Source organism: Lucilia sericata, unplaced genomic scaffold (assembly GCF_015586225.1).
Source record: "Lucilia sericata isolate MDLA Ls3-8-SP2 unplaced genomic scaffold, ASM1558622v1 Contig001100F_arrow, whole genome shotgun sequence".
NCBI lineage: Eukaryota > Metazoa > Arthropoda > Insecta > Diptera > Calliphoridae > Lucilia > Lucilia sericata.
The window spans coordinates 7279-34348 of record NW_023995073.1 but is presented as its reverse complement, the minus strand read 5'-3'; the positions used below and the strand labels follow the sequence as shown (position 1 = coordinate 34348).

At 31.3% G+C, this 27070-nt stretch overlaps 1 protein-coding gene across 1 annotated transcript; it reads left to right on the top strand.

Annotated features, from left to right (window-relative positions):
* Nucleotides 1-275: 275 nt before the first annotated feature.
* On the top strand, nucleotides 276-27070 carry LOC119609994 (putative phosphatidate phosphatase). Its single transcript, XM_037965052.1, is given in 3 exon segments — nucleotides 276-1016; nucleotides 22793-25231; nucleotides 25233-27070. Coding segments are annotated over 2 exon segments (1002 nt in total). The 5' UTR covers nucleotides 276-1016; nucleotides 22793-24880; the 3' UTR covers nucleotides 25884-27070.

Here is a 27070-nt window from a genome sequence, read left to right as displayed (position 1 = left end):
TGTAGTTATTTATCTCAGATTTGTCACAAAAAGTACCTTAAAGTAGATAAAAGTACTTTATTCTTCCCCAACCTAAGTACCAGCAGAATTCAGAAAGAGTATTTGGGAGAAAATATTGAGCATAAACAAAACTCTTTCAATAGCAGTACTTTTTGTTCAACTGCTATTAAATTATTGTGGGTATTAGTTGTGTCTTCAATTAATGGCGCTTACAGAGGGGTCTTTAATGACAATTGACCACAAAACGTCACCAATGTGAGTAAAGCAGTAGTGGAAGCAACAACAATAACTACGAAAAACCAGAGCAAGATCACTCTAAGCAGTAGTAAAACGTAGTAAATAAGTGTTGTAGTTTTATAAACGCATTTGTAAAGTAAGTGAGGCGTTAAAGTGCGCTTATTTTTTGTTTCAAACTTTTAAAAAATAACAACAATTCAAGGCGCTAGACTTTAAAAAGACTGAAAGAAAATAATGTTAAGAGGCATTATAAATAAAACAAAAAAGATTATTTGATTTACAACAAAGTTAATTGAAATAAATTTATAAGTCTGTAATTGTTTTAAATACCATTTGTGTAAAAGTGATTTCTTTAGTGGGCTGTTAAATTTGGAGAAAAAACAACAATAACAAAAATTTATAATTTCAATGAAACAAATAAAATAATAATAAAATTAAAAAAATAGTGAAATAAAACACGCTGTTAATTACCGAAGCGTTAACGACTGATCTTGAATTCATAAACTAGTTATTAAATTAGTAAATGAAAAATCATAAAAATGTATTTTTTTAATCTATATTTTGTTGCCAAATGAAAATGAATTGCAGCAACAAATTATTAAGCAAAAAGTGAAATTTCTTTTAACATCGATCAGCAATAAAAGAAATCATCATTAGAAGATAGAAAGAAAAAAAAAAAAAAAGATTTTGGAATTTTACACCCCCTTAAGCAGTACAGACTGAGCATTGTTGCAGTAATAAAAAGAAACTATATTTTCAATCTTGCAGGAAAAAAACAGGTAAATATTGAGTTTGAAAACAAATCTAAGAAACCTCTTCAAAAAATGAGGTCCACACAGTTCTAAATAACACAAAACAACACAATTTAAAAAAAGCTTATAAAGTCTATAGTCTATTCTATAGTCTAGCTTATAGTCTAGTCTATAGTCTAGTTTATAGTCTAGCCTATAGTCTAGTCTATAGTCTATTCTATAGTCTAGTCTATAGTCTATTCTATAGTCTAGTCTATAGTCTAGTCTATAGTCTAGTCTATAGTCTAGTCTATAGTCTAGTCTATAGTCTAGTCTAGTCTATAGTCTAGTCTATAGTCTAGTCTATAGTCTAGTCTATAGTCTAGTCTATAGTCTAGTCTATAGTCTAGTCTATAGTCTAGTCTATAGTATAGTCTATAGTCTAGTCTCTAGTCTAGTCTATAGTCTAGTCTATAGTCTAGTCTATAGTCTAGTCTACAGTCTAGTCTATAGTCTAGTCTAGTCTAGTCTATAGTCTAGTCTATAGTCTAGTCTCTAGTCTAGTCTCTAGTCTAGTCTATAGTCTAGTCTCTAGTCTAGTCTATAGTCTAGTCTATAGTCTAGTCTATAGTCTAGTCTCTAGTCTAGTCTATAGTCTAGTCTATAGTCTAGTCTATATCTAAGAAACCTCTTCAAAAAATGAGGTCCACACAGTTCTAAATAACACAAAACAACACAATTTAAAAAAAGCTTATAAAGTCTATAGTCTATTCTATAGTCTAGCTTATAGTCTAGTCTATAGTCTAGTTATAGTCTAGCCTATAGTCTAGTCTATAGTCTATTCTATAGTCTAGTCTATAGTCTATTCTATAGTCTAGTCTATAGTCTAGTCTATAGTCTAGTCTATAGTCTAGTCTATAGTCTAGTCTATAGTCTAGTCTAGTCTATAGTCTAGTCTATAGTCTAGTCTATAGTCTAGTCTATAGTCTAGTCTATAGTCTAGTCTATAGTCTAGTCTATAGTCTAGTCTATAGTATAGTCTATAGTCTAGTCTCTAGTCTAGTCTATAGTCTAGTCTATAGTCTAGTCTATAGTCTAGTCTACAGTCTAGTCTATAGTCTAGTCTAGTCTAGTCTATAGTCTAGTCTATAGTCTAGTCTCTAGTCTAGTCTCTAGTCTAGTCTATAGTCTAGTCTCTAGTCTAGTCTATAGTCTAGTCTATAGTCTAGTCTATAGTCTAGTCTAGTCTAGTCTAGTCTATAGTCTAGTCTATAGTCTATAGTCTAGTCTATAGTCTAGTCTATAGTCTAGTCTATAGTCTAGTCTATGTCTAGTCTATAGTCAAGTCTATAGTCTCTATAGTCTAGTCTATAGTCTAGTCTATAGTCTAGTCTATAGTCTAGTCTATAGTCTAGTCTATAGTCTAGTCTATAGTCTAGTCTATAGTCTAGTCTATAGTCTAGTCTATAGTCTAGTCTATAGTCTAGTCTATAGTCTAGTCTATAGTCTAGTCTATAGTCTAGTCTATAGTCTAGTCTATAGTCTAGTCTATAGTCTAGTCTATAGTCTAGTCTATAGTCTAGTCTATAGTCTAGTCTATAGTCTAGTCTATAGTCTAGTCTATAGTCTAGTCTATAGTCTAGTCTATAGTCTAGTCTATAGTCTAGTCTATAGTCTAGTCTATAGTCTAGTCTAGTCTAGTCTATAGTCTAGTCTATAGTCTAGTCTATAGTCTAGTCTATAGTCTAGTCTATAGTCTAGTCTATAGTCTAGTCTATAGTCTAGTCTATAGTCTAGTCTATAGTCTAGTCTATAGTCTAGTCTATAGTCTAGTCTATAGTCTAGTCTATAGTCTAGTCTATAGTCTAGTCTATAGTCTAGTCTATAGTCTAGTCTAGTCTAGTCTATAGTCTAGTCTATAGTCTAGTCTATAGTCTAGTCTATAGTCTAGTCATAGTCTAGTCTATAGTCTAGTCTATAGTCTAGTCTATAGTCTAGTCTATAGTCTAGTCTATAGTCTAGTCTATAGTCTAGTCTATAGTCTAGTCTATAGTCTAGTCTGTAGTCTAGTCTAGTCTATAGTCTAGTCTATAGTCTAGTCTATAGTCTAGTCTATAGTCTAGTCTATAGTCTAGTCTATAGTGTAGTCTATAGTCTAGTCTAAAGTCTAGTCTATAGTCTAGTCTATAGTCTAGTCTATAGTCTAGTCTAAGTCTAGTCTATAGTCTAGTCTATAGTCTAGTCTATAGTCTAGTCTATAGTCTAGTCTATAGTCTAGTCTATAGTCTAGTCTATAGTCTAGTCTAAAGTCTAGTCTAAGTCTAGTCTATAGTCTAGTCTATAGTCTAGTCTATAGTCTAGTCTATAGTCTAGTCTATAGTCTAGTCTATAGTCTAGTCTATAGTCTAGTCTATAGTCTAGTCTATAGTCTAGTCTATATCTAGTCTATGACTAGTCTATAGACTAGTCTATAGTCTAGTCTATAGTCTAGTCTATAGTCTAGTCTATAGTCTAGTCTATAGTCTAGTCTATAGTCTAGTCTATAGTCTAGTCTATAATCTAGTCTATAGTCTAGTCTATAGTCTAGTCTATAATCTAGTCTATAGTCTAGTCTATAGTCTAGTCTATAGTCTAGTCTATAGTCTAGTCTATAGTCTAGTCTATAGTCTAGTCTATAGTCTAGTCTATAGTCTAGTCTATAGTCTAGTCTGTAGTCTAGTCTATAGTCTAGTCTATAGTCTAGTCTATAGTCTAGTCTGTAGTCTAGTCTATAGTCTAGTCTATAGTCTAGTCTATAGTCTAGTCTGTAGTCTAGTCTATAGTCTAGTCTATAGTCTAGTCTATAGTCTAGTCTATAGTCTAGTCTATCTAGTCTATAGTCTAGTCTATAGTCTAGTCTATAGTCTAGTCTATAGTCTAGTCTATAGTCTAGTCTATAGTCTAGTCTATAGTCTAGTCTATAGTCTAGTCTATAGTCTAGTCTATAGTCTAGTCTATAGTCTAGTCTAGTCTATAGTCTAGTCTATAGTCTAGTCTATAGTCTAGTCTATAGTCTAGTCTATAGTCTAGTCTATAGTCTAGTCTATAGTCTAGTCTATAGTCTAGTCTATAGTCTAGTCTATAGTCTAGTCTATAGTCTAGTCTATAGTCTAGTCTATAGTCTAGTCTATATTCTAGTCTATATTCTAGTCTATAGTATAGCCTATAGTCTAGCCTATAGTCTAGTCTATAGTATAGCCTATAGTCTAGCCTATAGTCTAGCCTATAGTCTAATCTATAGTCTAGTCTATAGTCTGGTCTATAGTCTAGTCTATAGTCTAGTCTATAGTCTAGTCTATAGTCTAGTCTATAGTCTAGTCAATAGTCTAGTCTATAGTCTAGTCTATAGTATAGCCTATAGTCTAGCCTATAGTCTAGTCTATAGTATAGCCTATAGTCTAGCCTATAGTCTAGTCTATAGTCTAGTCTATAGTCTAATCTATAGTCTATAGTCTAATCTATAGTCTAGTCTATAGTCTAGTCTATAGTCCAAATTACACATAAATAATGGATTTTTATATAGGCCAAGGTAAGCTATAATCGTAGTCTCAGTACAATAAAAATCAAGTGCCCAACTTCTGCCAAATCGAAGCAATAATTTTTCAAAACTAAATTCTTCTTAAAACAAAAATTGTCTAGTCTATAGTCTAGTCTATAGTCTAATCTATAGTCTATAGTCTAATCTATAGTCTAGTCTATAGTCTAGTCTATAGTCCAAATTACACATAAATAATGGATTTTTATATAGGCCAAGGTAAGCTATAATCGTAGTCTCAGTACATAAAAATCAAGTGCCCAACTTCTGCCAAATCGAAGCAATAATTTTTCAAAACTAAATTCTTCTTAAAACAAAATTGATAATAATAATCATCCACTCAAAATGTTCCCAAAAAAGACAAAAAAGCCTAATTGACAGTTAATCAACGACGATCATCCCTCCAATTGAGAGACATACTATATATTCATCAGTATTTTGATTAATCAAATGAACAAGCGAGCGAGCGAGTGAAGAGCCAAATGGTCAGTAAAATTTGTAATCACCCCCACCTTATACTACATTGACATGTTCTCATTCACTCTAGTGCAGACACAATCAGTCACATTGTCTGTGTGACTGAATGTGAGATGATCATTGATCAAAGTTTAATTTAATGTTTATGCTTATGAGGCATGCAACAGTGGAAGAGGGTCAGAACATTATCTCATCTAGTTAAGTTATTTATTAATATGAATCAGTATCTTTTGGTTTATAAATTAGAGAGACCACAGTGGTGGTTAAAAATATAGTAATGAAGTGAATTATCTTCATTTTGGTAGTGCACATAAAAAGAAGACTGTTGTCGTTTTTCAATTTCCTAACGTTTAGTTGAACATAATTGATTGGGAAATAAAAATATGGTAAATTTTAAAAGCTATAGCCCTACATTTTTCCTCCTTACTGTTTATCCCTGCGAACTGTTTTGAAAATTTTGTTCCTCTTCATTTTATTTTTATAATTTTTGTTAAATTTCTGAGTTGATCTATATCTACAACATCGTTGTAATTCAGCTGAACATTATCATCATCAAAACCATTGCCATCATTGTAATTTTTAGCATCACCCATAACACTAAATGTCAATAGGCTAAACTAGCTTTATTTGTGTCACATTTTTTTTGCCTTCATATTATTATTAATATGGGAGTTTAGAGCAATTTTTCAACTTATTAGAGTTTTTGTGTCAGTTTTTTTGTCTTCTTCTCTTTAACAGTTTTAAATTGACAGTTAACATTAATCTTAATAAAGAAAAGCAGACGAAATACATACAAAATAAAACTTTAGTCGGATTTTAGTTTTTTAATTCCAGTGTTATGTTTCAGTTTTTTTTAAGTTTATCGGGGGCAATACACATACATATTTAAATTAATAGCCAAATGTAAAGAAGGCGTTAATTTAAGCAAAAAAAAAAAAAAAAAATAATAATAATTTTTGGTGTTATGAACCGGAAGTGCTTCAATTTGGGGAGAGTACTAAATTCAATTTAAGAAACAAATAAAAAAAAACATTAAGAAATCTTCAGTTGCAACTCGGAACGATCAACTAGACTGTAGACTAGACTATAACCTTGATTGCAGACCAGACTATAAAGTGGACTATAAACCAGAGTAGAGTATGGACTATAGACTAGACTATACCTAGACTATAGGCTAGACTTTAGACTAGACCATAGACTAGACTATAGACTAGACTACACTAGACTATAGAATATAGACTATAGACTAGACTAGACTATAGACTAGACTATAGACTAGACTATAGACTAGACTATAGACTAGACTATAGACTAGACTATAGACTAGACTATAGAGTAGACTATAGACTAGACTATAGACTAGACTATAGACTAGACTATAGACTAGACTATAGACTAGACTATGTACTAAACTATAGACTAGACTATAGACTAGACTAGACTATAGACTAGACCATAGACTATAGACTAGACTATATACTAGACTATATACTAGACTATATACTAGACTAGACTATAGACTAGACTATAGACTAGACTATAGACTAGACTATAGACTAGACTATAGACTAGACTATAGACTAGACTATAGACTAGACTATAGACTAGACTATAGACTAGACTATAGACTAGACTATAGACTAGACTATAGATTAGACTATAGACAAAACTGTAGACTAGACTGTAGACTAGACTATAGACTAGACTATAGACTAGACTATAGACTAGACTATAGACTAGACTATAGACTAGACTATAGACTAGACTATAGATTAGACTATAGACTAGACTATAGATTAGACTATAGACAAAACTGTAGACTAGACTGTAGACTTGACTATAGACTAGATTATAGACTAGACTAGAGACTAGACTATAGACTAGACCATAGACTAGACTATAGACTAGACTATAGACTAGACTAGAGACTAGACTAGAGAGACTATAGACTACTAGACTAGACTATAGACTAGACTATAGACTAGACTATAGACTAGACTATAGACTAGGACTATAGACTAGACTATAGACTAGACTATAGACTAGACTATAGACTAGACTATAGACTAGACTATAGACTAGACTATAGACTAGACTATAGACTAGACTATAGACTAGACTATAGACTAGACTATAGACTAGACTATAGACTAGACTATAGACTAGACTATAGACTAGACTATAGGACTAGACTATAGACTAGACTATAGACTAGACTATAGACTAGACTATAGACTAGACTATAGACTAGACTATAGACTAGACTATAGACTAGACTATAGACTAGACTATAGACTAGGACTATAGACTAGACTATAGACTAGCCTATAGACTAGACTATAGACTAGACTATAGACTAGACTATAGACTAGACTATAGACTAGACTATAGACTAGACTATAGACTAGACTATAGACTAGACTATAGACTAGACTATAGACTAGACTTATGACAGACTACTAGACTAGACTATAGACTAGACTATAGACTAGACTATAGGACTAGGACATAGACTAGACTATAGACTAGAATATAGACGTAGACTATAGACTAGACTATAGACTAGACTATAGACTAGACTATAGACTAGACTATAGACTAGACTATAGACTAGACTATAGACTTGACATATATAGACTATGACTAACTTAGACTAGCCACTAGACTGACTATAACTTAGACTATAGAATGACTATAGACTAGACTATAGAGCTAGACTATAGATTAGACTATAGACTAGACTAGACTAGACTATAGACTAGACTATAGAGTAGACTATAGACTAGACTATAGACTAGACTATAGACTAGACTATAGATTAGACTATAGACTAGACTATAGACTAGACCTAAGACTAGACTGTAGACTAGAATATAGACTAGACTATAGACTAAACTATAGATTAGGCTATAGACTAAACTGTAAACTAGACTGTAGACTAGACTATAGACTAAGCTATATACTAGACTATAGACTAGACTATAAACTAGACTATAGACTAGACTGTAGACTAAACTATAAACTAGACTGTAGACTAGACTAAAGACTAAACTATAGACTAGACTATAGACTAGACTATAGACTAGACTATAGATAGACTATAGACTAGACTATAGACTAGACTATAGACTAGACTATAGACTAGACTATAGACTAAACTATAGACTAGACTATAGACTAGACTATAGACTAGACTATGACTAGACTATAGACTAGACTATAGACTAGACTATAGACTAGACTATAGACTAGACTATAGACTAGACTATAGACTAGACTATAGCTAGACTAAGACTATAGACTAGACTATAGACTAGACTATAGACTAGACTATAGACTAGACTATAGACTATAGACTAGACTGACTAGACTATAGAACTAGGACTATAGACTAGACTATAGACTAGACTATAGACTAGACTATAGACTAGACTATAGACTAGACTATAGACTCAGCGATACTAGCTAAGACTAGACTATAGACTAGACTATAGACTAGACTATAGACTAGACTATAGACTAGACTATAGACTAGCTATAGACTAGACTATAGACTAGACTATAGACTAGACTATAGACTAGACTATAGACTAGACTATAGACTAGACTATAGACTAGACTATAGACTAGACTATAGACTAGACTATAGACTAGACTATAGACTAGACTCTAGACTAGACTATAGACTAGACTATAGACTAGACTATAGACTAGACTATAGACTTGACTATAGACTAGACTATAGACTAGACTATAGACTAGACTAAACTAGATTAGAACTAGGACTATAGACTAGACATATAGACTAGACTATAGACTAGACTATAGACTAGACTATAGACTCGGACTATAGATCGACTATAGACTAGACTATAGACAGACTATAGACTAGACTATAGACTATAGACTAGACTATAGACAGACTATAGACTAGACTATAGACTAGAATAGACTAGACTATAGACTATAGACTAGACTATAGACTAGACTATAGACTAGACTATAGACTAGACCATAGACTAGACTAGACTATAGACTAGACTATGGACTAGACTATAGAATAGACTATGGACTAGACTATAGACTAGACTATAGTCTAGACTATAGACTAGACTGTAGACTAGACTGTAGACTAGACTATAGACTAGACTATAGACTAGACTATAGACTAGACTAAGGACTAGACTATAGACTAGACTATGTACTAACTATAGACTAGACTATAGACTAGACTAGACTATAGACTAGACCATAGACTATAGACCTAGACTATATACTAGACTATATACTAGACTAATATACTAGAACTATAGACTAGACTATAGACTAGACTATAGACTAGACTATAGACTAGACCTATAGACTAGACTATAGACTAGACTATAGACTAGACTATAGACTAGACTATAGACTAGACTATAGACTAGACTATAGACTAGACTATAGATTAGACTATAGACAAAACTGTAGACTAGACTGTAGACTAGACTATAGACTAGACTATAGACTAGACTATAGACTAGACTATAGACTAGACTATAGACTAGACTATAGACTAGACTATAGATTAGACTATAGACTAGACTATAGATTAGACTATAGACAAAACTGTAGACTAGACTGTAGACTTGACTATAGACTAGATTATAGACTAGACTAGAGACTAGACTATAGACTAGACCATAGACTAGACTATAGACTAGACTATAGACTAGACTATAGACTAGACTAGAGACTAGACTATAGATTAGACTATAGACTAGACTATAGATTAGACTATAGACAAAACTGTAGACTAGACTGTAGACTTGACTATAGACTAGATTATAGACTAGACTAGAGACTAGACTATAGACTAGACTATAGACTAGACTATAGACTAGACTATAGACTAGACTATAGACTAGACTATAGACTAGACTATAGACTAGACTATAGACTAGACTATAGACTAGACTATAGACTAGACTATAGACTAGACTATAGACTAGACTATAGACTAGACTATAGACTAGACTATAGACTAGACTATAGACTAGACTAGAGACTAGACTATAGACTAGACTATAGACTAGACTATAGACTAGCCTATAGACTAGACTATAGACTAGACTATAGACTAGACTATAGACTAGACTATAGACTAGACTATAGACTAGACTATAGACTAGACTATAGACTAGACTATAGACTAGACTATAGACTAGACTATAGACTAGACTATAGACTAGACTATAGACTAGACTATAGACTAGACTATAGACTAGACTATAGACTAGACTATAGACTAGATTATAGACTAGACTATAGACTAGACTATAGACTAGACTATAGACTAGACTATAGACTATACTATAGACTAGACTATAGACTAGACTATAGACTAGACAATAGACTAGACTATAGACTATACTATAGACTAGACTAGACTAGACTAGACTAGACTAGACTGTAGACTAGACTATAGACTAGACTATAGACTAGACTATAGACTAGACTATAGACTATACTATAGACTATACTATAGAATATACTATAGACTATACTATAGACAATACTATAGACAATACTATACACTATATTATAGGACTAGACTATAGACGAACTTTAGTCTGGACTATAGACTGGACTTTAGTCTGGACTATAGATTATACTATAGACTAGACTATAGACTAGGACTATGGACTAAGATTATAGACTAGACTATGGACTAGGACTATAGACTAGACTATAGACTAGACTATAGACTAGATTATAGACTATACCATAGTCTGAACTAGAGACTAGATTACAGCATAAAACTGTAGTTTGGACTATTGACTATATTTACAAAAAATTTTAGGATGAATTTCAAATTTGTTAAAATTTTTAAATTTTGACTTACCCAAACAAATTACATATGTTAAATTTTTAAAGTTTTGATTACATACCTGCAAAGAGAAAAAAGTAAAAAAGTATTAAACATTTCATTCCATAAACGATATTAAAAACTGGTAATGACTTATTTTCATAAAAATCGAATTTTTCTTTTCATCCTTACGATAAAAAAAAAAAAACACTTTCGATTACATTGTTGTTAAAAACAATTAATATAAATCGCATATTTTCACAATTACTCCTGACTCATAAAAATAAAAACTGATCGGTAGAGACGCCTCAATTAATAGAAAAATTTCAAAGAAATAAAAAAAGCTTTTTCCTAACAAGCTTCTTCCATACATGTATGAATAGACAAAGATTTAAAAATAACTTATTATGACAATTAATATGATCCGTAATGAAAGCTTAACTTCATTATGATCGAAAAAACAACAAACAATATTATGATAATGATGCTAATAAAGATCATTATGATGGATAATGATGATGTTAATGATGCGTAATAAAATGTAAAGAGAGATCAATAAACCCCAGCCAGCAACAAAAACAACAAAACAGCATCAACAAGATTATAATTAACGAGAGCAAAAAATAGACAAAACTACAGTCATTTCATTTTGCAGCATTAAAAAACAAACATGAATAATCATGACACAAAATCTTATAAAGAAATGATCAAAAACATATAAAAGGATTTTTAAAGCAATAAAAGGAAATTTACTTATTAAAAAAAACAAGGAATTTAGGGCGCCGCAAAAAAAACTGCCAGATTTTGTCATAGTAATATAAAAAATAATATAAAACAATTTTTACGCAATACCTATTTACCTTAATTATTTTATTATTTTTAACACCAGCCACCAACTTTGATTATCAGCAGGAAAGCCATGTTGAAGATGATTCACTTTTTAGCACACACCTTGAACACAAAACAATTTGGCACAAACACACTTCACACATTTAAAAAAAAATTACTATAATTTTCATTTGTTTTATTTATATTTTGCACACACTTCACATTTTTATTTATTTTTAATTAATCAAATATTTTATATTTAAATCACACTTAAGCAAGGATAAAAAAACCTTCAACTATGACGACGTTTACTTTTAAAATGTGACGATATTAAAAGTAGAACAGTAATTGAAGCTGCGAAAGAAGTAAAATAATTGCAGTGGGGAGAGAAAGAATGCAAAAATATTTGAAGCAAAACAATAACAATGATATGCAAAGTGTAAATACGTCATCAATACATGTTTTGGCCATGTTTGGCTTGTTATGATTATTGTTGGTGTAATATAAAAGAAGAAAAACAATAATAACATTAAAGTAAATTATTATCATTTATGTTCGTTTTGAATAAACTACTAAAAAATAGTAAGAAACTAGCAGAGATGGGAGTTGCCAATGAATGTAAATTTTAAAAATATAAAAATTCTACAATTCAGAAGTATATGGACTATAAAGTAGACTATAGACTAGCCTGTAGACTAGTCTATAGACTAGACTACAGACCAGACTAAAGAATAGACTATAGACTAGACTAAAGACTAGACTATAGACTGGAATATAGATTGGACTATAGAGTATACTCTAGACTGGACTGGATAGACTAGACTACAGACAGGAATTTAAACTATAGACTAGACTATAGACTAGACTAAAGACTAGAATATAGACTAGACTATAGACTAGACTATAGACTAGACTATAGACTGACTAAATACTAGACTAAAGACTAGACTATGACTAGACTATAGACTAGACTATAGACTAGACTATAGACTAGACTATAGACTAGACTATAGACTAGACTATAGACTAGACTATAGACTAGACTATAGACTAGACTATAGACTAGACTATAGACTAGACTATAGACTAGACTATAGACTAGACTATAGACTAGACTATAGACTAGACTATAGACTAGACTATAGACTAGACTATAGACTAGACTGTAGACTAGACTATAGACTAGACTATAGACTAGACTATAGACTAGACTATAGACTAGAATATAGACTAGACTATAGACTAGACTATAGACTAGAATATAGACTAGACTATAGACTAGACTATAGACTAGACTATAGACTATGCTATAGACTAGACTATAGACTAGACTATAGACTGGACCATAGACTAGACTATATAGACTAGACTATATAGACTAGACTATATATAGACTAGACTATATATAGACTAGACTATTGACTAGACTATAGACTAGACTATGGACTAGACTATAGACTAGACTATAGACTAGACTATAGACTGGACTATAGACTGGCCAAAGACTAGAATATAGACTAGACTATAGACTAGACTATAGACTAGACTATAGACTAGACTATAGACTAAACTAGACTATAGACTAGACTATAGTCTAGACTATAGAATAGACTATAGACTAGACTATAGACTAGACTATAGACTAGACTATAGACTAGACTATAGACTAGACTATAGACTAGACTATAGACTGGACTATAGACTAGATATAGACTAGACTATAGACTAGACTATAGACTAGACTATAGACTAGACTATAGACTAGACTATAGACTAGACTATAGACTAGACTATAGACTAGACTATAGACTAGACTATAGACTAGACTATAGACTAGACTATAGACTAGACTATAGACTAGACTATAGACTAGACTAGACTATAGACTAGACTATAGACTAGACTATAGACTAGACTATAGACTAGACTATAGACTAGACTATAGACTAGACTATAGACTAGACTATAGACTAGACTATAGACTAGACTATAGACTAGACTATAGACTAGACTATAGACTAGACTATAGACTAGACTAGACTAGACTATAGACTAGACTATAGACTAGACTATAGACTAGACTATAGACTAGACTATAGACTAGATATAGACTAGACTATAGACTAGACTATAGACTAGACTATAGACTAGACTATAGACTAGACTATAGACTAGACTATAGACTAGACTATAGACTAGACTATAGACTAGACTATAGACTAGACTATAGACTAGACTATAGACTAGACTATAGACTAGACTATAGACTAGACTATAGACTAGACTATAGACTAGACTACACTAGACTATAGAATATAGACTATAGACTAGACTAGACTATAGACTAGACTATAGACTAGACTATAGACTAGACTATAGACTAGACTATAGACTAGACTATAGACTAGACTATAGACTAGACTATAGACTAGACTATAGACTAGACTATAGACTAGACTATAGACTAGACTACAGACTAGACTAGACTAGACTATAGACTAGACTATAACTAGACTATAGACTAGATATAGACTAGAATAGACTAGACTATAGACTAGACTATAGACTAGACTATAGACTAGACTATAGACTAGACTATAGACTAGACTATAGACTAGACTATAGACTAGACTATAGACTAGACTATAGACTAGACTATAGACTAGACTATAGACTAGACTATAGACTAGACTATAGACTAGACTATAGACTAGACTATAGACTAGACTATAGACTAGACTATAGACTAGACTATAGACTAGACTATAGACTAGACTATAGACTAGACTATAGACTAGACTATAGACTAGACTATAGACTAGACTATAGACTAGACTATAGACTAGACTATAGACTAGACTATAGACTAGACTATAGACTAGACTATAGACTAGACTATAGACTAGACTATAGACTAGACTATAGACTAGACTATAGACTAGACTATAGACTAGACTATAGACTAGACTATAGACTAGACTATAGACTAGACTATAGACTAGACTATAGACTAGACTATAGACTAGACTATAGACTAGACTATAGACACTATGACTATAGACTAGACTATAGACTAGACTATAGACTAGACTATAGACTAGACTATAGACTAGACTATAGACTAGACTATAGACTAGACTATATTCTAGACTATAGACTAGACTATAGACTAGACTATAGACTAGACTATAGACTAGACTATAGACTAGACTATAGACTAGACTATAGACTAGACTATAGACTAGACTATAGACTAGACTATAGACTAGACTATAGACTAGACTATAGACTAGACTATAGACTAGACTATAGACTAGACTATAGACTAGACTATAGACTAGACTATAGACTAGACTATAGACTAGACTATAGACTAGACTATAGACTAGACTATAGACTAGACTATAGACTAGACTATAGACTAGACTATAGACTAGACCATAGACTAGACTATAGACTAGACTATAGACTAGACTACAGACTATACTATAGACTAGACTACAGACTAGACAATAAACTAGACTATAGACTAGACTACAGACTATACTATAGACTAGACTACAGACTATACAATAAACTAGACTATAGACTAGACTACAGACTATACAATAAAACTAGACTATAGACTGGACTATAGACTAGACTATAGACTAGAATATAGACTAGACTATAGACTAGACTGTAGACTAGACTACAGACTAGACTATAGACTAGACTATAGACTAGACTATAGACTAGACTATAGACTAGACTATAGACTAGACTATAGACTAGACTATAGACTAGACTATAGACTAGACTATAGACTAGACTAGACTATATACTAGACGATAGACTAGACAATAGACTAGACAATAGACTAGACTATAGACTAGACTATAGACTAGACTATAGACTAGACTATAGACTAGACTATAGACTGACTATAGACTAGACTATAGACTAGACTATAGACTAGACTATAGACTAGAATATAGACTAGACTATAGACTAGACTATAGACAGACTATAGACAGACTATAGACAGACTAAGACTAGACTACAGATACTATAGACTAGACTACAGACTAGACAATAAACTAGACTATAGACTAGACTACAGACTATACTATAGACTAGACTACAGACTAGACTACAGACTAGACAATAAACTAGACTATAGACTGGACTATAGACTAGAATATAGACTAGACTATAGACTAGACTATAGGCTAGGCTATAGACTGGACTATAGACTAGACTATAGATTAGACTACAGACTATACTATAGTCTAGACTACAGACTAGACAATAAACTAGACTATAGACTGGACTATAGACTAGACTATAGACTAGAATATAGAATATAGACTTGACTATAGACTAGACTATAGACTACAATATAGACTAGACTATAACTAGACTATAGACTAGACTATAGACTAGACTATAGACTAGACTATAGACTAGACTATAGACTAGACTATAGACTAGACTATAGACTAGACTATAGACTAGACTATAGACTAGACTATAGACTAGACTATAGACTAGACTATAGACTAGACTATAGACTAGACTATAGACTAGACTATAGACTAGACTATAGACTAGACTATAGACTAGACTATAGACTAGACTATAGACTAGACTATAGACTAGACTATAGACTAGACTATAGACTAGACTATAGACTAGACTATAGACTAGACTATAGACTAGACTATAGACTAGACTATAGACTAGACTATAGACTAGACTATAGACTAGACTATAGACTAGACTATAGACTAGACTATAGACTAGACTATAGACTAGACTATAGACTAGACTATAGACTAGACTATAGACTAGACTATAGACTAGACTATAGACTAGACTATAGACTAGACTATAGACTGGACTATAGACTAGACTATAGACTGGACTATAGACTAGACTATAGACTAGACTATAGACTAGACTATAGACTAGACTATAGACTAGACTATAGACTAGACTATAGACTAGACTATAGACTAGACTATAGACTAGACTATAGACTAGACTATAGACTAAACTATAGACTAGACTATAGACTAGACTAGACTATAGACTAGACTATAGACTAGACTATAGACTAAACTATAGACTAGACTATAGACGAGGCTTCATACTAGACTTTAGATTAGACTATAATGATGATGTTAATGAAGCGTAAAGAGAGATCAATGATCTCCAACCAGCAACAAAAACAACAAAAACCAATTAATTAAAAATAGCAAAAAATAGACAAAACTATAGTCAATTATTTTTGTAGCATTTAACAAACATGAATAATCATGATCGTAATCTTATAAGGAAATTATTATAAACAAATAAGGAGATTTTAAAGCAATAAGACGCAATTACTTGTTACAAAAGAATTTAGGCGCCGCAAAAAATGACAGACTTTGTCATAGGAATATAAAAAAAATTAATGATAAATAATTTTTATGCAATTTTTACCTTATTTTATTAATTTTGACACCAGCGACCAACTTTGATATCAGCAGGAAAGCCATGTTGAAGATGATCACACACCTCGGACACAAAACAATTTAGCACAAACACAATTCACATATTTTAAATATAATTTTCATTTGTTTATTTTTTTATTTTGCACATTTACTTATTTTTAATTATTTAAAATACTTTTAAATTTAAATCACATTTTAAGCAAGAACCTTCAACTATGACGACGTTTACTTTTAAAATGTGACGATATTAAAAGTAGAACAATTACAGAAGTTGTGAAAGAAGTAAAATAATTGCAGTGGGGAGAGAGAAAGAATGCAAAATATTTGAGCAAAACAATAACAATGATATGCAAAGTGTAAAAACGTCATCAATACATGTTTTGGCATGTTTGATTTGTTATGATTATTGTTGGTGTTGATATGAAAAGAAGTATAACAATAAATCATTAAAAGTAAATTATTATCATTAATGTTTGTTTTGAATATTCAACTAGTACAAAGAAATAATGAAAACAGCAGAGATGGGACTTGTGAATAGATATAAATTTTATAAATATAAAACTTCTACAATTAAAAACTATGTCAGACAGAACCAAAAGAATATACATTACACTACACTAAAGACTAGACTATAGATTTAAAATATAGACTAGACTAGGCTCGAACTATACGAGGCAATAGACAAGACTATCTACTAGACTATAGACTACACTATAGATTAAAATATAGATTAGACTATACTATATACTAGATTATCTACTAGGACTATAGACTAGGTTATATAATAGACTATAGACTAGACTATAAAGTATTCTATAGACTAGATTATAGACTAGACAATGGACTTATACACTAGACTAGACTATAGTAGACTAGACTATAAACTAGACTATAGACTAGACTAGACTATAGACTAGACTAGACTATAGACTAGACTATAGACTAGACCATAGACTAGACTATAGACCAGACTATAGACTAGACTATAGACTAGACTATAGTCTAGACTATAGACTAGACTATAGACTAGACTATAGACTAGACTATAGTCTAGACTATAGGACTAGACTATAGACTAGACTATAGACTAGACTATAGACTAGACTATAGACTAGACTATAGACTAGACTATAGACTAGACTATAGACTAGACTATAGACTAGACTATAGACTAGACTATAGACTAGACTATAGACTAGACTATAGACTAGACTAGACTAGACTATAGACTAGACTATAGACTAGACTATAGACTAGACTATAGACTAGACTATAGACTAGACTATAGACTAGACTATAGACTAGACTATAAACTAGACTATAGACTAGACTATAGACTAGACTATAGACTAGACTATAGACTAGACTATAGACTAGACTATAGACTAGACTATAGACTAGACTATAGACTAGACTATAGACTAGACTATAGACTAGACTATAGACTAGACTATAGACTAGACTATAGACTAGACTATAGACTAGACTATAGACTAGACTATAGACTAGACTATAGACTAGACTATAGACTAGACTATAGACTAGACTATAGACTAGACTATAGACTAGACTATAGACTAGACTATAGACTAGACTATAGACTAGACATAGACTAGACTATAGACTAGACTATAGACTAGACTATAGACTAGACTATAGACTAGACTATAGACTAGACTATAGACTAGACTATAGACTAGAATAGACTAGACTATAGACTAGTATAGACTAGACTATAGACTAGACTATAGACTAGACTATAGACTAGACTATAGACTAGACTATAGACTAGACTATAGACTAGACTATAGACTAGACTATAGACTAGACTATAGACTAGACTATAGACTAGACTATAGACTAGACTATAGACTAGACTATAGACTAGACTATAGACTAGACTATAGACTAGACTATAGACTAGACTATAGACTAGACTATAGACTAGACTTAGACTAGACGATAGACTAGACTATAGACTAGACTATAGACTAGACTATGACTAGACTATAGACTAGACTATAGACTAGACTATAGACTAGACTATAGACTAGACTATAGACTAGACTATAGACTAGACTATAGACTAGACTATAGACTAGACTATAGACTAGACTATAGACTAGACTATAGACTAGACTATAGACTAGACTATAGACTAGACTATAGACTAGACTATAGACTAGACTATAGACGACTAGACTAGACTATAGACTAGACTATAGACTAGACTATAGACTAGACTATAGACTAGACTATAGACTAGACTATAGAATAGACTAGACTATAGAATAGACTATAGACTAGACTTTAGACTACACTATAGACTAGACTATAGACTAGACTATAGACTAGACTATAGACTAGACTATAGACTAGACTATAGAATAGACTAGACTATAGAATAGACTATAGACTAGACTATAGACTAGACTATAGACTAGACTATAGATAGACTATAGACTAGACTATAGACTAGACTATAGACTAGACTATAGACTAGACTATAGACTAGACTATAGACTAGACTATAGACTAGACTATAGACTAGACTATAGACTAGACTATAGACTAGACTAGACTATAGACTAGACTATAGACTAGACTATAGACTAGACTATAGACTAGACTAGACTAGACTATAGACTAGACTATAGACTAGACTATAGACTAGACTATAGACTAGACTATAGACTAGACTATAGACTAGACTATAGACTAGACTATAGACTAGACTATAGACTAGACTATAGACTAGACTTTAGACTACACTATAGACTAGACTATAGACTAGACTATAGAGTAACCAAATCAACATTTGCCGTTTACAGGGTGTTTAATGAAATATTACATAATGTTAAAAATGTAATAATTGTATGTGGAAATTTTCTTCAAAAAAATTCTCTCAGTGTAAGTTTTGTTCAACTAGAACCAAAGCAAATTTTATACATATTTTTAAGTTTTCCCATTTTGCCATTATTTGACTTCAAGATCACCTAGATAAGATAATTGAGAGACAACTTGCGACAATAATAACACAACAATAACAATATCTTCATCTTAGAAAAAAATCATAAAACAAATATACTCTTTAATAAATAATTTCGTATAGAAGTACGTCTTTTTTAGCTAAAAAATTTAGCACAATCATTTGATATCATTAAGAGCAATAAAAAAAATTTAAATATTTTTTTTCGTTTATTATCATTTTGGGGACACTAAACAAACACAAAAAAATGCAATTTTATAGTTAAGAAAATAATAAAATTATAAAAAATTGTAACAATGAAAAAAAAGCTTATGAATAGTGTTATACAGACAGTAAACAACGGCGTGTTTATTGGCGTCAGAATGAGTGAAGTAAATAATATGTAAAAAATAAGAGTAAACAAGACAAAAACACGAAATGTAAACAAAGGGAACAAGGGAAAGGAGGAAAAACAAGGGGAAAGGGGAAGGGAACACGGGAGGACACACAAAAGGAGGGAAGAAGGAAAGGAACGGGGAACGGGAACGAACGAACGAACGAACGAACGAACGAACGAACGAACGAACAAACGAACGAACGAACGAACGAACGAACGAACGAACGAAGAACGAACGAACGAACGAAGAACGAAAACGAAAACGAACGAACAACGAACGAACGAACAACGAAAACGAAACGAACGAACGAACGAACGAACGAACGAAGAACGAAACGAACGAACGAACGAACGAAAAACGAACGAAAACGAAACGAACGAACGAAACAACGAAACGAACGAAAGAACGAACGAACGAACGAACGAACGAACGAACGAAACGAACGACGAACGAACGAACGAACGAACGAAACGAACGAACGAACGAACGAACGAACTAACGAACGAACGAACGAACGAACGAAACGAACGAACGAACGAACGAACGAACGAACGAACGAAAACGAACGAACGAACGAACGAAAGAACGAAAACGAAAACGAAACAAAAAGAACGAACGAAAACGAACGAACGAACGAACGAAAACGAACGAACGAACGAACGAACGAAAAGAACGAACGAACGAACGAAACGAACGAACGAACGAACGAACGAAAACGAACGAACGAACGAACGAACGAACGAACGAACGAACGAACGAACGAAAACGAACGAACGAACGAACGAACGAACGAAACGAACGAACGAACGAACGAACGAACGAACGAACGAACGAACGAAACGAACGAACGAACGAACGAAACGAACGAACGAACGAAACGAACGAAAAAACGAACGAACGAACGAAACGAAAACGAACGAACGAAACGAACGAACGAAACGAACGAACGAACGAAACGAACGAACGAACGAACGAACGAACGAACGAACGAACGAACGAACGAACGAACGAACGAACGAACGAAACGAACGAACGAACGAACGAACGAAACGAACTAAAACGAACGAAAACGAACGAACGAACGAACGAACGAAGAACGAAACGAACGACACGAACTAACGAACGAACGAACGAACGAACGAACGAACGAACGAACGAACTAACGAACGAACGAACGAAACGACTAACTAAACGAACGAACTAACTAACGAACGAACTAAAAACTAACTAACAAAAACTAACTAACTAAAACTAACTAACTAACTAACTAACTAACTAACTAACTAACTAACTAACTAACTAACTAACTAACTAACTAACTAACTAACTAACTAACTAACTAACTAACTAGCTAGCTAACTAACTAACTAACTAACTAACTAACTAACTAACTAACTAAATAACTAACTAACTAACTAGCTAGCTAGCTAACAACTAACACTCTTCATATATCAAATCATTTTCGTTAATTACGCGGTTGACGTCATGTAAAAAAAACTTTAATTGTTGACATTATGTAAAGTAAAGATTTTCAGCGTTTTTAACATGAAAATTTATGAAATATTGATTAAAAATCTTTATATTTTAAATGTTTCTTTTAATTTACATAGTTGACATCACGTAAATATAACTTTAAATTAAGTAAATAAGGAATTTTCATGAAAACCCTTTGTAAAATACAAGTAGTAGGCTTAAGTTCAAAATTTTTCCATTATATACATTGTTGACATGATGTAAAAAAAAGGTATTTTACACTTAGTTATATTAAAATTATAATATTTTTGGTACAAATTGGAAATTATTAGTTATTTTTAACTTTTTACATTGTTGACATTATGTAAACAATTAAATTTTTTACTGTAATTGTTAAAAATTCAAAATTTTTATTGTTAAATATTGAACTATATAAATTCACTTTATTTTTTTGTGCTGACATTAATATTTAACAATATTTGAGTTAAAAGTTTATGAATATGCAATATTTTTAATTGTTTACATTATTGACATCATGTAAACAATTGAATTTTTTCAATAAATATTAAAAAACTTAAAAGTTTTATTGGTAATTTTTTAATGTTTATAAAATTTACTTTAGTTTTCATAGTTGACATTGTGTAAATAATGTATTTTACCTGATGTAAAATAAAGAAAATTAAAGAAATTTCTTATTTTTCATGTAAAATTCATTATTTTATTTTTTTTAATTTAAAAAAATTTCTTAATTTTATTTTTTTGTTTCTTATTTTCTTTTCAGTGTAAACCTCCCTTTAAACCACATTTTGTCCGTTATTCTTTTGCTGAATAATTTAAAAATTTTCAATCCTCCATATAAATTTATAATTATAGCAAAAAAAGGCAAAATTAATAAACATCATTAACATCATGATGAAGTGTATAATAATGATAATGAAGTTTATTACTACCACCAAACTACTACCAGCAGATTACTCCAACAATATTTAATAGTCATTTTCATTTAAAAAAAAAACAACAAATTAAAACAGAAGCCATAAAATCCGACGCTATTGGGACTCACTGGTTATAAATTTATAAAAATATATTCAGCAACTGAATAAAAAAAATTTTGTATTTCTAAATCTATAAAAAAAACTACATGATTTTAATGAACAGAACTTCAGTCTAACGACAGCAAACGACCCTGCGACAACAACGAAAACAACGACGCGCATCGCTGACTACGAGCCCGCAAAATAATTGTAAAGAATTTTTTCAAAAAAACCAACAAAATCATTACTAAATCAGCAAAGGTAGTGAGTGAGCAGTTAAACGTCATATAAAAGTGATCGTGTTAGAGAGAGCAGTGGATTTACTAACAAAATAACAAACGAATTTTTATCAATAAAAATAAAATTTAAAAAAAATTTCGAAAATTTAAAAACGTAATAAAAGAAAAATTTAATAAATTTATAAATAGTTATTAAACGTTTATAGTGAAAAATTAAAAAACGTTCATAACATTTTGCAAAAAAAAAAAAAATTAAAATATTTAAAAAATTTTTATAAAATTATTAAACGAAAACTTTAGCCATTTATTAATAAAAACCTCAAGTATTTGTTAAAACCAATGATTAAATTACAACATAAAACTAAATTCTCAGAAGATTAATCAACAATTTTAAAAAGAAAAATCTATTAAAATCGTGATCATTTCATACAAAACTAAAAAAAGTGGTCCATAAACCCCTTTGAAAACTTAACAAGTTAAAAGAAAATTACAACGATTTCTATTAAAAGAATTTAATAAAATAAAGTTTTAAACAAAATCTATACAAAAATAGAGGCTTGGCTGAATTACCCGTTTCAAAACATTTGAAAATTTAAAGCAATTATAAATTTTTAATAAAATTCTGAATAATTTAACGATCCGAGCAAGAAATTTGCAAAGAAATCTATACTGAAAACAAAACATCTACAGTGTCTCAAATAAACCTTAAAAAATCTGCCAATTTTTTTGGGTTAAAAAGTGCTATTTAAAGGAAAATTCTTAAGTGGTCCAAAGACCCCCTTGAAAATATTAAAACTTTAAAGGGTATTATAACTGATTTAACGAAAAGAACTGATCCTATAGCAATTCCTAACAGAAAGCTATAAAAATCTACCACTTTCAGCTGGAAAAAAGACTCTGGAATTGAAATTTCCAAGTGGTCGAAGAACCCCCCTTAAAAGTTAAACATCAGTAAAAGAATTTCAACAGTTTGAGGCAAGGAAAGCAACTGTAATATCTTTAATCAACATTAACAAGTGGAAAATCTGCAAAAACTGAAAGATTTGTGGCCAAATTCGCAAGTGGTCAAGAGACCCCCTTTGGAAATATCAACACGTTCGAGGGAATTTTAATAGATTTAATAAACCAAAGTATTAGCATAACAATTCCTAAGAAGAAGTGTTAAAAACTTATTGCATAAAACAGCAAAGACAACATTTCAGACTATATGCAGACATGGTCCGAGAACCCCTTTAAAAGTCCAAAATATTAATTCTACAAAAGTGTAAATCCAAAGAAATTTAATAATTGGAATAGCACTCATTGGATTTTAAAAACTGGAAGTCATTTCAAAACAATTTTAAGCTTAAAACTAAAGGTGGTCAAAGGTCCCCTTTTGAAGATTTAACCAATAAAAGGGGTTTGAGATAAAAAAAAAAAAAAAACTAAAAATTCCCAACTACACCAAAGAAAAAGACATTATAAACCAGAAACTTCCAAAGAAAGTGAGAAATCTAAAACCGGTATAAGTGGTCCAAGGACCCCCTTGACGATAAAACAAACTAAACATTTGAAAATCAACATTAATTACCCCCAAAAAAAACCTCTCCCACCAAAATGCAAACATCAGCTTCAAACAACAATTGCAATACCGCTCAATCCTCGGAAAGTCGTAGATTACTGCAACGTCTTCTACTCGATCTACTAATCTTCATAGTACTCGTCATACCCATAATAGTGTGTGAATTCGCCATAGAACCTTTTCGTCGCGGTTTCTTTTGTGATGATGAAACCATACGTTATCCCTTCAAAGGCAACACTATAACCCCCGTTATGCTAGGGCTAATAGTAGCTCTACCGCCGTTAATAGTACTCGTTATAGGAGAATATGCGCGGCAATATAACAAGGGTCAACTAAGTAATACCCGGGATATATTTGGTCGTCAAATACCCACTTGGATGACTAATTGTTTTTAAGCAATTTGTATACTTTTGTTTTGGTTTACTACTAACCTTCGATGCCACCGAAGTGGGTAAATATACCATAGGACGTCTGAGGCCTCATTTTATGGCTGTTTGTCAGCCACAACTGTCCGATGGCACTACTTGTAATGATTTGATTAATCAACATAGATATGTGGAGAATTATTTTTGCCTTGGATCCGGTTACACCATACAAGATGTTAGACAAGCAAGGCTCTCCTTTCCTAGTGGTCACTCGAGTTTAGCCTTCTATGCTTTGGTCTATATATCTCTATATCTGCAGAAAAGAATGCATTGGCGTAGATCGGATTTGACGAGGCATTTTATTCAGTTTGCACTTATCATGCTGGCCTGGTTCACGGCTCTTACTCGTGTTATGGATAATTGGCATCATTGGTCGGATGTTTTGTCGGGCTCTTTGATTGGTGTAATGGGTGCCTTGATTACTGCCAATTATATAAGTAAATTCTTTAAAACGTCCTATACTGATTTCGGTTCTTTAAGATTGTCAGGTCTGGCTAGACAAGATACTTCAGCGACTTTGAATGAGGTACTGGCAGCTACTCCACCGCCCTATACGATGAATCAACAACCGGTAAATGCTTTTACCAATGAAACGTACTGTACGAAGGTATAGGGGTCAAAGGGTAAGGGTAGGTTTTAAGGTATTTAACGATATATATTGTGTAAATAGTTTAAATTGGAAGTTAGTTAATAGGAAATTAAATTCAAGAGGAGAAGTGGGGAATTTAAAGGAAAACAGAAATAACAACAATGCATGTTTTTAAATTATGTCCGACATTTATGTCATGACATTAATACAATTTCAAAAGCTATTTTAGAAAAATATTAAAAAAAGAAACATAAATTTCGACTAAGTAACTAAACATTTCTGTTATAACATGACATTATGTTAGACATTTATGTCATGACATTAATACAATTTCTAAAGGCAATTGTAAGAAATATTAACCAAAACAACAAATTTCAACATAGTTGTTTGATATTAAACATTTGTGTTATGTCACGACATTATGTCTGGCATTTATGTCATGACATCAATATGATTTCAAATATTAAAAAAACTCGAATTTATCCAAATTTACAAATAACCAAGAAAAATTAATAAAATGGTTAAAAATACCTAATGATATAAACTTTCTTAACATTTATGTCATGACATAATTAAGTTCACTTAAGTGATTTCCAAAATTTTAACAGAAAACATGAATTTTTGAAAGTTTTTAGCAAAAACGGAATAACCTAATGCTAAAAAAATTTATTAACATAAAATATCTTAACATTTCTGTTTTAACATGAAGATTTTTTTATGTTTTAAACAAAAATTTAAAACGTTCTAAAAATTTAGAAAAAAATTGTAAATTTGTTTTTTTTTTTGAGTAGTAAGTAGCTTTTGCCAAAAAATTTCTTGACATAAAATCTCTTAACATTTATGTCATGACATAAAGTATTAAAAAAAAATATTTAACAAATATTGTAAAACATTCCATAATTTTTAAGAACATATTAAAAAATTGTTAAATTAGTTTAAAAAATAATCTTGACATAAAATGTCATAACATTTATGTCATGACATAATTTTTTTTTTCAATTTTAAACTAAAATGAAAAACATTCCACAAGTAAGTATTTAAAAATTTATATTAAAATAAGTAAATTACTTTAATTAAGCAATTGTCTGTACAATAAATATGTCTTGACATAAAATTTCCTAAAATATACATACATATGTCATAACATAATTTTTTTTTTAAATAACAAAAAAAAAAATTTTTAAAATTTTAAAGCTTTCAATAACAAATAA